This window comes from Macaca mulatta, chromosome 9 (genome assembly GCF_049350105.2).
Source record: "Macaca mulatta isolate MMU2019108-1 chromosome 9, T2T-MMU8v2.0, whole genome shotgun sequence".
NCBI lineage: Eukaryota > Metazoa > Chordata > Mammalia > Primates > Cercopithecidae > Macaca > Macaca mulatta.
In genome coordinates, this window is record NC_133414.1 from 115,998,883 (window position 1) to 116,014,549 (window position 15,667).

Here is a 15,667-nt window from a genome sequence, read left to right on the forward strand (position 1 = left end):
AACCTTGTTTAAAAATGCCCTGGGGTCAGGAAAAACTTTTTGTATAGCATCCCTGCCCTAGATAATTAAGAACCCAGATTGGGGGATCAAGGGACCCCCTCACATGGCTATCATCTCTGGGCTCAGTGCTTTCCAAAGCAGCTTTTATACCCACCCTCCCCTCTGCAAGGCAAGCCTGAAAAGAAGCAGTTGCCCCATTTTCTAGATGGGCAAATGTAGTTCTAGAAGGGGGAGGTGAAATGTAAAAGATCTCATGGCTTGAGGAGCCAACCAACCAGGCCTCAGGTGGAAGCGTGGCGCCCAGGCACTCTGGGTGTGTAATGTGTCATTAAGGGGTCTCTGTGGGGACAGGGCAGGCTTTGGAGCCAGCAGACCTGGGTCAGTGCAGGCCTCTCCACATGCAGCTTATTAGCTGAGAGGCATCTGGCAATTCATTGGAGCTCTCTGAGCCTTTGTGCTCTCACCTGCACAGTATGGATGCTGGTGGGAGCTACACGCTGCATGGGGCTGTTCTGAGAACATCCATATGAAACGCTTAGCACATAGAAAACATTTAGAAAGGTCAGCTGTTATTTTTATTATTACATTTTCCCTAAGAATAAGGCTTACTAGACTATCTGGGAGTGTGGTAGAGGTCAAATAAATGAAGAGGTAGTTTGAAGCATTGCATTTATTTATTTGTTTTTAGAGACAAGGTCTTGCTGTCACTGAGGCTGCAGTGCAGGGGCATAATCACAGCTCACTGCAGCCTCCAACTCCTGGGCTCAAGTGATCTTCCCATTTCAGCCTCCCTAGTAGCCAGGACTACAGGTGTGCATCACCATGCCTAGCTTTTTAGAATTTTTTTTTTTGAGACAGGGTCTCACTCTGTCACCTAGGCTGGAATGCAGTGGTGTGATCATGGTTCACTGCAGGCTCAACCTCCTGGGCTCCAGCCATCCTCCCATCTCAGCCTGCTGAGTAACTGGAACTACAGGCGCATGCCTCCACACCTGGCTTATTTTGGCTTACTTTGGCTTATTTTAAAAATTTTTGTAGAGATGGGGTCTTGATACATTGTCCAGGCCGGTCTGAGCTCCTGGCCTCAAGTTATCCTCCCCGCCTTGGCCTTCTGAAGCACTGGGATTACAGGCATAAGCCCCCATGCCCAGCTGAAGCACTGCATTTAAAACTAAAACAAGTGCAGGCCAGGTGCAGTGGCTCACACCTGTAATCCCAGCACTTTGGGAGGCTGAGGTGGGTGGATCACCTGAGGTCAGGAGTTCGAGACCAGCCTGGCCAACATGGCAAAAGCCCATCTCTACTAAGAATACAAAAATTAGTCAGGTGTGGTGGCGCATGCCTGTTATCCCAGCTACTTGGGAGACTGAGGCACAAGAATGGCTTGAACCCGGGAGGCGGAGGTTGCAGTGAACCAAGATGGCACCATTGCACTCCAGCCTGGGTGACAGAGTAAGACTCTGTCTAAAAAAAAAAAAAAAAAGAAAAAACTAAAACAAGTTCAGAGAGATCCTGAAGTAGAAGGCAACATTAGCATGGATGGTTCAGAAGACATAGACATGCTGGGCTCCCCTCAGGCTGTGAGGTATTGGCCCCCAGACCCTACGACGATAGGCACGTTCTCTCTCTTGCCACTGGGGGAGTGTGGATGGAAATTACTCCACCTGAAACACAGCTGCATCAGGCCCTCCCATACAGGGCCCTATGCTAGTTAAGACCCAAAGCAGCTGACACCTCACTTCCTGCTGCTCCCTCTTCTCCTCCTCCTCCTCCTCAACCCTTCCTCCCCAAGAGCCCGGGTGCAATCAACTTTTTATGGGGAAGCCAGCTCTCTAGCAGTGAGAGCTGTAAACAGGAGGGGAGGGACCCTGCTGGCCAACTAAAAAGTCCCCCAGGCAGAGCTAGAAAAAGGTTCCAGTCCTTACCTAGCTCTGTTCCAGACACAGTCGCAAAAACAGCCCTGGAGCCCACCAGGAGGACCTCAAAGTTACTATTTAGCTCCCTCTCCCTGCCAAGCCTTTGGGAGGGTTCCGAGGTGTCTTCAAAATAAACTGAATTCCCTCTGCTGCCATCAGAGGCTTCAGAGCTGGCCCTGAGCTTTCCTGTCATCCTTCTCTCCCTCATCCACCCTCGGTTTTGCCCAGCTTTTCCTTGCACATTCCACCTCCAGCACCTTTGCTTTTCCCTTTCTTGGAATGCCCTTTCCCAGTTTTTCCCATCTATATCCTACTCTTTCCCAGCCAAATCCTAATTGCACCTCAAGGCCCATCATGAAGCCTGCCTTCTCCAGTCAGTCTTCCCTGAAAACTCCAGTTCACAGAGCGCTCTCCCTCCTCTGAACAGCTTCAGGACTTAGTGATTGTGATAGCAAATACTTACACTGCTCTTCATAAGGCACCAGGTACTGGTCTAAGCTCTTTACAATTACAAACTCATTTCATCTTCATCATAACCCTAAGAGCTAGGTCCTACTTTCCCCATATATTCTTTTTTTTTTTTTAACTGATGAGGAAACTGAGGCTCAGAGACATAAGTAACTTGCACTGGATCCCACGCAGTGAGTGGTGGGGCCAGGATATCCCAATGCTCAGTCAAGGGATACAGCACACAGGTGCTCTGGGATAACACAGCCTCCCAGGTGCACCCCCCATCCTCAGGTGGTGCAGCCTGGACTCGCTGGTTATTTTCTCTCTCAGCAAGCCAGCTGTGCTGGGGAAGAAGTGGCATTCATAGATGAGGGTGTCAGAGACCAGGGTGAGAATCCCAGCCCTGCCTCAGAATTACTCTGAGTAGAATGACACGAACCCTCCGAGCTTTATTTCCCCACCTACAGAATGGGGATAAAAACACCTACCTAACCATGTGGGGTTGTTATGAGGTTCAAGTAAAATCGCCTCTAAAGGCATCTTCTGCATTGCCTGGCACATAGTAGGTGCTTGTATGCTAGTTCTCCCCCTTCTTATGGCATCTTAACAGCCTTGCTGGACTCTGACTAGCACCATGCACACAGCAGGGGCTCAGTCGCTGTGGGCTGACTGGTGACTTGCCTGGGGGTTACCCAGAGGCATAAGAGGGATCCTCCTGTGACCCCCATCCCCTTCACAGCTAGGCTCCTGACCTTTCCATTCACCTGCCCGCCTGTGACTGGCTGCACTACAGGCAGCAGAAGCCCGGGCCAGGCAGGAAGCAGCATGCTGCTCTGGGAATCCGCCTCTGGAAGCCCTGATCACTCTATTGGGCACTTCCATTATTTTTGGCAATTGTCATGGCAGAGAACACCTCTGGCCCTCATTCAGAACCTATTTCCAAAGCCAGAATCTCCACCTCATTTCCCACACACACCCCTTGTCCTTCCTGTCCCCTGGGTCCCTATCCTAATCCACTATCCCTTTCCTGGAATCTCAGAACTCGAGAGGAGTAAGTGGGACTACCATGTGTATAACTCTATTATTTGTTTCATTTTGTTTAATTAAGAGGTAAAAGAGAATACGGTTGCCTGTTAGACTTTTTCTGGCCAAGAAATAGTCTGGTCAGTGACTCAGGCTGAGGCAATTAGAAGGCAATTTACAGGGAACTGCTGTGCAAACCCAAAGTCAGAAGTCCTAACAACACTTCTGTAATTCATAGCCTCCACGGTCAGTTAACTCATGCTGGCCCCGGAATATCTCTTTGGAAAATGCAGCAGCTGGGGCTTGTATTTCTGGGCTGGAATCGGTCTCCTCTGACATCAAATAGGTTTATTTTTCCCTTCTCTTCCCTTCCCCTCTGCCTGCCACCACACATGGTAATTTCTACCCTGGTTTACCCCCCAAAAGCACTCACTCAGCTCAACACAGGGTTGCGATAAATGGCTGGCTGTGCTCCCTGTTCCAACGGCCTTGAAGGATGTGGTCGGTTGTTCCATGAGCAGAGAGCCTTGTCAGACCTGTGAATCACCCCTCGATCACTTACCTCCCCAGAGAAGAAACCGTTCCCATGCTTGTGCATGTGTAAGAGAAACAGAGAGACAGAGAATGCAGGCAAGAGTGCTAACCCATGTGTGGTGCTGACCTTGGGGCTAGGATCCTATTTGACTTTGCCCTTACCCAGAGCAACCTATTTCCTTCTCTCCTAACCTCTGTTTCTTCCCAGCTCACCAGAAAGCTACCACCAGATCCCAATGCTCAGCTCCAGGAACCCCTCCAGGTCTGAACAGCTGCTCTGTGTTTATCTGTTCCTCTTGGAGGCTGGGTGTTTTCCATGGGGCGTGTAACCCACTTCCCCAACAAACTATGAAAAGCTGGGCTGTTCTTCTTGCCTCAGTCTTTCCTTTTCTCTCAGATTCACTGATTGGGTCCTAAATCACCTGCAGTGCCTTGGTGATCAGGAACAGCAGATGGCAACTAGTATATGGTACATGTCCATGGTGGGGTCAGGCACTGGGTAGACACTTTACCCCAAATTATCTCAGGCCAACTTCCCAAAAGCCCTGTGAAGTTACAGATGAGGAAACTGAGGCTCAGAGTGACATCCCAAGGTTGCACAGCTAGGAAGTGCCAGAGGTAGGGTTCAAGCACTGATCTGCCCAATACCATACTCATTCCATAATGGAACTGGTCCTGAAAAAGACCGTTGCAGGCTGTGGCTGCACATTCTCATTCCTGTGGGGCTGGAGTCACAATTAAGGGCTGAGAAAAAAAAAAAGAAAGGTGGAGAAATGAATGAGTTTGGGGCCAATTCCTAAGCACGTCGCTCCCAGGACCAAGAATAAAATCTGGGATGATCTAAACAGAGGAAGAATGTATTATTTCCACAGGGTCAACCCTTAATTTATCAGCCCAAGCGTTACTAGGGACCAGACACCAGCCTGAAGTTGCTCTATTCCTCCTGCCTCACAGTAACCCGCCTGCGTTGCCCACCACAAACTCACCTGCAGGGCACATGGTAGATGTCTCCACAGTGAGGCAGTCCTAAATACAGCCCTGCACTGCTCTGTCACCATGGAACAGGGCTGAGCCTGGCCTTCCTGCCCGGATTCTAATTGAGGAGAAGGGCCCCACCTTATATCCACATCCTCCTCTGGAGCTAACCTGACCTGCATTGCCCCAGATCTGCCCTGTGCTAGCTGCGAGACCCTAAGCAAGTTGGTGAATTGCTCCAAGTCTCAGTTAATTCATCTGTAAAACGGAATCCAAAAACCTACCCCACATTAGGGTACATTCAATGACCTGCAGGAATCACATGAAAACACAAGTGCTAAATATGTTTCACCATCGATGGTAACTGCTAAACTGGCTATTATTTGCATTCCCTAAAGAGTCCTGCAGAGGATCAGAACATTCATGATTGGTATTTGTCTGAAATAAACAATCAGGAAGTAAAACAACTGTGAAAGTGCAATACCTCCCAAATCCAAATAGATATAATTTCTTGTTTGTTTTAGATAAATGAGCTTTTCTCCACCACCATATGAATTGATATATACCTATACCTGCCTGTGAGCACAAAGAATCAAGTGGACCTGAATTCAAATCTTTACTGAAAAACTTTCAAATGAAGGAATGTGCATTCTGCATCCAGCATCATCAGGACCATTTTCAGGACAAACGGTCAGAGGTCAAAGCCAGTTTACCTAGGGTCTCCCCAGGCAGAGCTCAGAAAGCCAGGAAAGGAGCCTAGCTTCATGCCAGAGAGCCTGACCTTAGTAGCAGCTGCCTGCCCTTCTCAACCCCACCCCAAGCAGGGGCCTGGCAGAGAGGAAGGAAGCCAGGGCTGACAGTGCCATCCACATGATGGAGGCTACTTGTGTGCCTTCATGAACAGACTGAACGCACGGGACCCTTGGTGTTCAGGCAGCTCCTGCTCCCCGTGGGGATGAGCAAACCCTTTGCAGAATGTCCTGAGAGAACCTTTGCAGTGTGTTCTCAGCACTCTGGAGCCAGCAGAGCTCCTCCTGTATGGGCCCCAGGCCTCTCATCGGCTAGCTCTAGCTGACTCGCACATCCCGTAAAACCTCTCTGCTCTGCAATTTACCAAACCACAGACTCAGAATTCACCATCAGCAGAGGAGAGGCTGGAAGAAGGCATGCTCCTCCAGTGTAGAGGGTTTCCAGAACACAAAGGCGATGGCTGCAGCATGATCTGCCAGCTGACCACACCAGAGAGCCTTACCCACAACACTTGAGCTTCTGGTGTGTGGTATCCACCGTGCAAGGGCCAGGAGAGAAAGAGGCTGCAGCCTCCCCCAACCCGCTCCTCCTGCCCCTGTCTGTCCCACCAGGCCCTTTCTATTACTTTCTTTCCCCCTTCCTATTATTGGAGATGCTTATGTTATGTATTAATATATATACAATGCCCCAAATGGGTAGAGACTTTTTGACCACCAGATATTTGTCCTCTTAACCAACCCTAACCAGAGTTAGGGTACATGCAGTGAAAAAAACCCACATGACGGGCAAAAGGCCAGTTAGACCGAGGTGCTGTGAGTAGCTGTGTTGCAAGTTACTTTACCCAATCTGGCTCTCCATTTCCTCATCGGTAAAATGAAGGAGTTGAGCCAGATGAGTCTTTGGGTCTCTGCCCATTCCACAATTCCACAACATGTAACACTTTCTCCTCTCAGTGTTTTCCAGAACCCCAGTTCAGAACTCTGTATGGCCCCATCTGTTCAGTGACATCACTCCCTGCCCCAAACATAATGTCATCGATTCTTACTCGGGAAGCGGAGATGTCCCGGGAAACACTTTGTCTGTAAAAAGGAAGGAAATGATCATTTCGAGGGAACTGGACAGGGCTTCTTTTGTGTTTTTCACATAGAACAAGTTATTGTCAATCTTAAAACCCAAAATCTTTCTTCCTTTTTGCCAGACCATTAATAGATGCTTTTCAAAAATACTTTCTTAGTCAGAATCTCACCAATAATAAGCTACCATTTAATAAGAGCTTACTGCGTGCCAGGAACTGGGCTAAGTGCTTTACATAGATGATCTCATTTAACTCTTCCCACAGCCCTAGGAAGTACATACTATTATTATCCTTACTTGAAATTGAGTAAACTGAGGCTGGGGGAGGTTTAAATAACTTGCCCAAGGTGGCACAGCTAGTTAGTGGCTGCGCGCCAGGCTTTGAGCAAGACCGTTTACCTTCAGAGCCCCAGCACATAACCTTGCCTTTCAATCCTGTCTGCAGGGGGCCCCAGTTCTAGTTTGTTACCAGTGTGTCCTGCATCTGCAACCTTAGGCACCATCGGTGGGAGCTGAAATGTGATGTTTCGTCTAAAATCCAGAGTTGGAAATGCACCTGCCTGGGTCTCAGAGCAGAGACTGCCATCTGTTGAATGCAGTGCCAAGCTCAACCGAGGACTATAAATGAGAACCCTTAAAACTTAGCCTGCAACATTTGAGAAAAATGAACCCTGGGATATACAAATGGACATCTGTCCACAGAGCAGGTTGACCACCTGGTGACCCAAGCCCTCCAAAAAGAGCTTTCTTGTAACAGCAGAGGAAGAAGCTTGCTGGACCAGATGACACAAAAGAAACAACTCTCTAAGGGTGTCAGGGATTGGCCTCAACAGGCACCCACCTCCCTGCCTGGTCAGGAACTTGCCCCACATTTACCTCCTCCCCATCTGAGCCCAGCCACATTTGCTCAGCTGTAAAGAAACTCAAAATTCAGAGCTACACTGGTGACAAAGGCAGAAAGAGTAGCCCGAGGCTGACATTGCCACAAACCCCAGTCCCTTTGCAACAGTGGAAGAAAAGGCACTTCAGAGATCTATGTGCAATTCAGGGCAGCAATCAGCAGCCTGTTTTAACTGTTAAGATTAATGCTTTGAGCTTTCAAACTGCTCCTCTAAATACCCAATTTGCAAATAACATGCAGTCCTCTGTGCTTGGGTTTCTTCTATCTCAAGCACAGGAGCACAGACGCTCAGAGGGGTCAAGGACACCGTGTTTACTTCCTAAGGTGTGAGGGATGGGAAGACAGGACCGGCTGAGATGAAAGGGGAACTGTCACATAGGCTCTGGAGCTGGCCCAGTCAACCTTAACCCCTTCTCATTAAGTTTGGAGGAGGAAGGGGGAGGGGCAGTCGGCGGTTCCTCGGAGACCACAGCAAACATTCGCCTCCTCGTGTCTGAGATGGAGCATCACTTAAGAGGAAATGAACCCGGTTAAGGGTCACGTCCAGAGGAGGGATAAAAGGAAAAGCCACAATTCTCCTCACACCGACGGACACAATGGCTTTAAGAGGGAAATCAAAGCTCAGCGCGGAGGGTGGAGGTTGGGCGGGGGGGCGGCGGCTTCCTTCTGCCCCTGCCCCAGGCCTAGGAAGGCAGAGACAGAGCTGGCGTGGGAGGCAGGGCGCGAGGCTTCCCTCTCCAGGGCGCGCTCTGAAAGCATCTCGGGCTGTGTGAGCGTGAGCGCCCAGGGCCCCTGGGGAGGGCCAAGGAGATGCGCTTTCCCGACGGGGCTGCTCCGCGAGGGGTTGACGAAAGCTCCCCCCACCATCCATCAAACGCGGACAGATGACTTCACCGTTGTAACAGACAAGGGCAGCCACTTGCCAATTCCAATGCCAAAAAAAGAAACCGGGGAGGGGAAGGAGGAAGGACAGAAGAGGCTTCCCTGGAGATCACAGCCCTGCGAAGAAACTCCACGGCTGCGGGCTGCCCAGTGGGCGCTTAGCTCCGGGACCTCACAGAGGGGAGGGGCGAGGGGCCATCGGGGCCCTCCGGGTACCTCGGGCCACCCCCCGCAGGGTCGGCGGGGGCTGTACTCACGTAGTGCTTGGAGGGGTTCCTCCGCTTCTCCACGTCCACCACGGTGGCATCCTGCACGCAGTAGGCGAGCATCGTCCCCCACAACGCGAGTGGCGCCCCCGGCGGCGTCACCTTCTCATCCCGGCCGGGCTCCGGCTCCTTCTCCAGCTGCCCGGGTCCCGGGTCCGCCCGCCACCCTGGCCCGGCGCGCCGAACGCTGCCCGGACTCCCGGCGCCCACAGATCCGGGCCTGGGGACGGGGGAGGGTCCCGAAGGGTGCGCGGGCTCCGTGCGCCCCGGGGGTCTCCCCGCCGGCCTGCCGCGCGCCCCTTCACTCCCGCGCGGCCGCCGCGCTCCGCTCGCCCGCTCGCTCTCTCCGCCGCTCGGTGGGTCCGGCGGGAACTGGCGGAGCACAGGAGGGGCGGGGGTGTGTCCCGCCGGCTAGGGGACGGGGCGGGGGCCCCGGAGCCTGCTGTCAGCGCCCTGGGGAGGGGCCGGCGGCGCCCCTTCGCCGCTCTCCGGTTCGGGCTCCGGGGGGATCGGCGCTGGCGGAGGCTGTGGGCGCAGGAGGCGGAGGCAGGGCCTGGCAGGCAGGGAAGGGAAGGGAAGGGAGGGAGGGGAGCGAGGGGAAGCGCGCGGGGAGGGGCTCCGGGCCGGGGGAGGGGCTCGGGGCGACGGGGAGGGGGCTGCAGCCCGGCCCCAGTGGCAGGGGCGGGCCGACAAGCCCCCACCCGAGCGCAGCGCGCAGCCTGCGGCCTGGTGCGGCACGGGGCTAGTTCTCCGGGCACAAAAACTCAAGGTGGCCTCACGGGGAGAGGGAACGGGGAAAGTGAGCCCAGCGCGCCCCCATCCTGGCTTTCGGCCTGGGAGCGGATTTGTGCCTTTTTGTCCCCACTTTTATGTCCCCCTACCACTTCCACCCCCAGATCTCTTTAATGAGAAGTAGTTTATTACCCTGCTGTTACTGCCCAGGCCCCCGAGGAGGAGATGGGAATGGGGAAAGGGCCAGCTTTAAATCCTTCAAGCCAAAGCCTCTTTGGACAAACCACCTGACCCTCTGAAGGTCATAAAGGGTGAATTCTCCCCGGAAATGTGATCGATTCGTTGCCTGGGTCATCCATCGATCTGGGCTTGTGTACCTACCCTGTGACATCATTTACCAATGACAAAGTTACAGACTCTGCATAACACTACTGCCTTAAGCCCAGGGCTCCCCTGGGGACCCTCCCCAGGCTGGCGACAGGGAAAGAAGCATACAATGGTGGGAAAACCCACCCGGTTGGAGGCCAGCTCACCATGAGTCCCAGGCTCTGGCATTCTCACCCCTCCCTATAGTCTGGAAAACCCACTTTCCAAGCCACTTGTCCGTGGTCCTTGGACTTGGAGCACAGTTACTACTTAATTCAATGTAGCTTCCCCTCTTCTGGTTCAATATTTTTTTCCCATTCTGCTTTCAAACATTTAAAGGGGTAGTGTTTTCACAACTACTCCAGTTGTTTCACAATCACAATAAAGCTTTGTGACTGTGGACCAATGTGAAACATCTGAAATGAGGACAAATAATTTTATGACCTAATTGCATTAATACTTTCTTCTGTGAGTCCTCTAGACTGTCAGAACCCAAGCACAGATCTAAGGCTTTATTTATTCACACATTTGCTCCGTACAGAGTAACCCAGTATTCCTCCAACCTTCCTGGGGAAGGGTGCCAGGACACCAAACGATGGCACAAGACAAAGAAAAATAAAAAATAAAAAAAGATGGATGAGCCTAGGGTGCTCAGACTGTGAGAGATCTTGGCACCAGGCCAGAGCTTCTTGGTCAGAGAAGATGATAGAAAACTTTTGTGAACGTTGGAGCAGGAGTCCTGGGGAAGGTGCACCTGGTAATGTTGCTCAGTTGATGGGAAAATGGGAGCACAGGGCATTACCTCCATGAGCAAGGCTTATTCCCTGAAAGGATGAGAGGTACACCTGGCACGAGTCCTCTGCATTGAGCTCCAGAACCTGGGAGGGTGCTGGCCAGCTCCAGGTCCTCTCTGATGATGGATCAAGACAGCCTGTGAGTTTGTGATATAGAGATTCATCATGGCTCTTGGGTAACTCATCTTCTGTGGATGGCAAAGTCTTCTGGAAGTGCTAATATAGCCTGAAAAGCCATCAGTGAGGGGAGCTGGTGTTTAGCTGTTGTAGGGGGAAGAAGAGGAGGGGGTTTAGCTTGCCTTGGGTCCCCTTGTGAATCAAAGCAGTCAGCTCACCTAAAATAGCTCTAGTGGTTTCCTTATCACCCTACTTTTGGACCCAGATCCACAATGAACACGAGAAATTTGTAGGAGAGAGGGCCCAATGCTTCCCCTCATCCTAGTGGCCTACAAGGTGGTAGCCTTTCTCCTGCCTAAAAAACTCCCTGCAACTTGACATCTTATAAATTCAGGCCTTTAAGCCTGACTTGAGCATACTCCCAACTTCCCCCTTTGTTCCGCAACTACCTCAATTGGAGGGAGCAACTGAGTGCTCCCCACTCAACCCCATGGTGCCAAGATCTGGGCAGAAGTTATTTCTTCCTGTGGGAGAAAAATGTCTTCTCTGTACTGGGGCTGTATGTCCAAGGGGATTTAAGCATGAAATGGTGCAGGCTATCTCTTCTCTGGGTACATTTCAACCTCATGCAGATTTGTTTCCCACAGTGCCTTGGGAATTCCTTTCTGTTCAATACACATTTATTGAATGCCTCACATGTGCCTGGCAATGCCCCAAAAATGACAGAGACTGGGGGAAGTTTCCTTGGAAACAGGGACTGTTCATCATTCATTAAATACCCCAACTATGCATGGCACACAGTAGGTATATAGGATGGCCTATGTTGAAAACATCTGCTCAAAGAGCTAGTGCTAGAGAAGATTAGAGAAACCCCTATTTTGTCACCTCCACCCATGAACTGGGGATGACTCCAACCCAAGGACATTGTGTGAGTTAAAAATGACAAAATATAATTGCAAAAAAACTTTTAAGTTTAGGATAAGTAAGGGAAAGAGAAGGCAAAATAAAGATGCAAACTGATACCTGAAAATCTGATTTTTCGAAAACAGGTCATTGTAGACTGCTTAGAATCAAAGAACTTTCCAACTAGAAGGGACAAGAGAGGTTATTTATTTCTCTTATTTTACAGAGGAACAAACCAAGGCCAAGAAAAACTAAGCAAGTTGCTTGATGCCACATAGTCAGTTAGTCCCAAACCAGCTGTCTTTCCCCTCCACATTTATGTGCCTATACTAGGGCAAGAAGAGCTCATTTAAAGAGCACACTTAGCACACCTGCAGGTCTAGAATGTTGCACTCACTCAAACCCTGGAGTCCTTGGTTCCAGTTCTCCATTCACACAAGCACACGAACTCGTGATGCCTGGACTTCCCAGTAAAGAGGACTGTACACTCCTCTAGAGCAGAGGCCGTGTGTGTCTCCATGGTCCTCTGTGTATGTGCAGATTCCATTAGCTCCCTTAAAACAGAACCCACCCTACCTCCTCTCCCATGTAGGGCCTTTGTGACCACCCCAAAGAAGATAACATACAGGAAAGTACTGGAAACCACAGCGTGCTATATGAAAGCACAGTTTAACCTCTTCCTCTTCAGAAATTGAATGACAATTCCTAATCACACATTTGTTTACTAATCATACATCACCCTACGACAGCTCAGCCTTCACTGTATTGACCCTTATTTATATCTTTTATTGTTATTTAACTTTCCTGTGTTTTGGGTTCTGCCTTCTAAACCAGCAAGAAGCCTTTGAAGGCCTTGAGGACAATGAACTTAGACTTGGACACCACCCTTTCCCTCCCCACCCCCATCATCCAGCACCTCTGCCACCTGCCACCTGCCACACACACCTGCCCACCCAGCGCAGGGCTTTACACATGCCAGGCCCTCAATAAATGGTTGTCTTTTTAAATTACTGGGATCTCAGCAGATATTTGTAGATACTGCTGGGACTAAGCAATGCCTAAGAAGAATTGGAGGATAGAGTCTCAGAGCAGGAATTACCCAACCTGGGTTCTGGTCCTGACCCAACCATAAACCAGCCTGTGACCTTGAAGTTCTTTCCCATGTCCAGGTCTCTGGTGCTCTTTCTGGCCCTTTCCATGCTGTACAATGGTGGATAACTTACATAAACAGGTCTAGCCAGACTCTTCCCCAGAGTTGTGTAAATTTGAGTGAAATTTGGGGCCCTCTTCTGGCCAAAGTGGTTTTAGCACTTTTACCTCCTGCCGCAGGGATAGGCAGGAGGGCCTGGGATGAATAACCTGCCATTCTACAGACGTTAAGCAGTCCAGCGCTCATGCTTCTCTCTCTGTTTCTTCTCATCCTCTTCCTCCTTTTTCTTCTCCCCCACTCCCTTTCTCTCTCACATCAGCCCTGATATATTTATTGACTTATGTTTGGGGAGTGTCTTGAGGATGGTCCCTCCTGAATGTGGAGCAGACAGCAAGGCCAACTGCCCAGGGAAGTAAATTGCTTGTCAGATTTCTCCTCTCCTTGCTGGGGAACAGGACCAGGATGTGGCCCCAGAACTGCCCCACCACCCAGGCCCACTGTTCACGAATTCTAGCCATAGTAACAGGCCCCTCCTGTTACTACACCACCAGATGGTGGAAGCCGCCTCCGTCTGACACCCAGCACAGTAAGTTCATCAGTGAAATCTCAACATGCTTCTTTACACGGTCCCTTGAGAGTCTCACTCTCCTGTCTTAGCCTGGATTCCGGTGAGGGTCCGTGTACAGCAGAAGGTTTTGATAGAACCACTTGGCATTCCAGCCTTAGCAAGTGACCATGCCCCTGGAATACCAGAGGGAAATCTGGGAACTTGCACAGCCAAAGAGGCCAAGGACATAATTAGATTCACAGAGGAAAACAATATTATTCCATAACTCCAGGCTGCATCCCTAACCCTGACCAGACATCTGGCCCCCAAACTAGTGCATTGTGTTTTAAGACCTTCAGGAATGAGTGTGGATGGTTTCATACTGTCTATCTCAATCATTGAACATACCTTGAAGTGTATTCCTGGCTGGGAGGGGGTTGCCAGCATCATCTGGGTATAAGAGATCAGCCTGTATGGTTCCGTTTTAGTGATAAACCACCACAGACTTTCTTTTTCAAAATCCCCTGGATTTTCCAGAATCCAGCAAACCCTGAGTTGGCCTCTGGAAGACAAAAAGAACAGAAAAGAAAAATACCACAGGGAATTCAAAGGCAGTTTCTTTAAAAATAGCCTGAAGCCACAAATAACCAAAAATATGAGTCTGGTTTTGGTTTTATCCCCTCTTTTTTTTTTTTTTTTTTTTTCAGTTCTCTTCAGAAATGGCATAGAAATTACTGTTCTTTGTCCTGTTTGAACCTACATGTCTCTTTCAGGTGAAAGATTTAAGACTCTCATAGTCAAGTCCAGCTTCAGTTCAAGCCCTGTCCTATCTAAAGCAGAAGATATCCCCCTAGTTTGTTCTTTTCTTACCCAATGCGTGAGAGACAGAAAGCCTTAGCAGGCTGGGTTTTGCCTACATGGGTGAATCTGGCTGGGATTTGGATGGTCGTTAACAAGGTATTGCCCTAGGCAGATTGCTGTGATCTTACCTCCTAACATATGAACAGTGTATGTCTTAGTTAAGACTCGTTGGTTTACAAATACTAAAAATTGAGCTAAGCTAGCTTGAAAAGGGGGAGGGGGGCTTATTTCCAATATATAGTAATGTCTCATGGAATCACATACATCCTGACTTCTTGAAGTAGTAGAACCAGGAAGTATCAAATCTTTAAGAACATGAGTAATAATAATTTTCTTCATCTCTTATCTCTGCTTAGCACTGTGTGTCTGATTTACTTTTTTGACTGCAGACTTTTACTCATTTCTTCACTCATGTAGCAGGAGCCTCCCACAACACGTAAGGGTCTACCAGTCTCTCAGTTCCAGACACACCTAAAGACTTGCTGGCTGCCTTTGGAGTCCAGTTCCTAGTCTGTTGGGAAAAAAGAATCTGATTGGCCCAGCTTGGGTCATGCGTCCACCCTGATCCAGTCAATTTCCATGGGCTGAAGTCCTGTGAATTTGATCATAAACCAACACCTTTGTTTAGTGAATTAATTCTAAGAATGAGGGCCACATTGGGGCCCCTTCAAGCTACTATTCTTTAAATATTTATTCAGCATTAATTTAATGAAGCCTGGGAGAAATAAGTGTTCTATTAAGTGTGTGCCTCTTCATGTACACTTAAAGTAAGGCATTTATTTATTTGTTTTTGAAAGCTAAAACAGTTTTATTGGATAGTCTAAAGTGGATTATGTATTGCTACCAATTAATGTCAAGACCAGTTCTTATACAACAATAGTGATCTTTGTAGATACTTGTGTACTCAAGAAATAATAGTAGTTCTAAATTTGTGCTCAGATGTGAATAGTAGCACACTTGTAAGTTGACTTAAAATTCTGAAATGATGCATCATCAGACAGGTTCCTATATCAAAGACAAGAGTCATGAGCCTAGAAGGGAATAAATAAGGGACAATGACGCAAAGATTAGCAGTACTGTTGAGTCATTACCATCCTCCAGGCTGACCAGTCCAAAGAGAATTGGAACCATGAAGGAGAGATTATATGGAGGAGCTATAGTTTTGGGGGATGCAAAGACTTAGGATGGGGTGGGTGGGTGTAGTTAGCATCCAAGAATGAGTTCCTCCTTAAATTTCAATGTAAAATAAGGCACTTATTCATGGACTGAAAGCAATGTTTTCTGAATCGTTTTTTACTTCATGGTTTTTCACACCTGGATAACGTTACTCACATGCTTACCATAGATAGATGTAACTTACATGAATATAGCTTCAAAGTCTTTTAAAAGATATCTTAAGGGGTTTTGTTTGTTTGTTTTTACTTTC

General features: G+C 49.3%; 1 protein-coding gene across 4 annotated transcripts in view; it reads right to left on the reverse strand.

The window, feature by feature from the left end:
* SH3PXD2A (SH3 and PX domains 2A) overlaps positions 1-9,145 on the reverse strand; it is a 256,400-nt gene extending 247,255 nt beyond the window's left edge. For 2 of the 4 annotated variants that reach the window (XM_015148097.3, XM_015148095.3), the window contains exon 1: positions 8,763-9,145. In XM_015148097.3, coding sequence (XP_015003583.1) covers positions 8,763-8,834 — 72 coding nt within the window. In that variant the 5' untranslated portion in view covers positions 8,835-9,145. The remainder of the gene's footprint in view (positions 1-8,762) is intronic. The other 2 variants (XM_015148096.3, XM_077947456.1) reach the window with 1 other exon arrangement.
* Between the last annotated feature and the right edge of the window lie 6,522 nt (positions 9,146-15,667).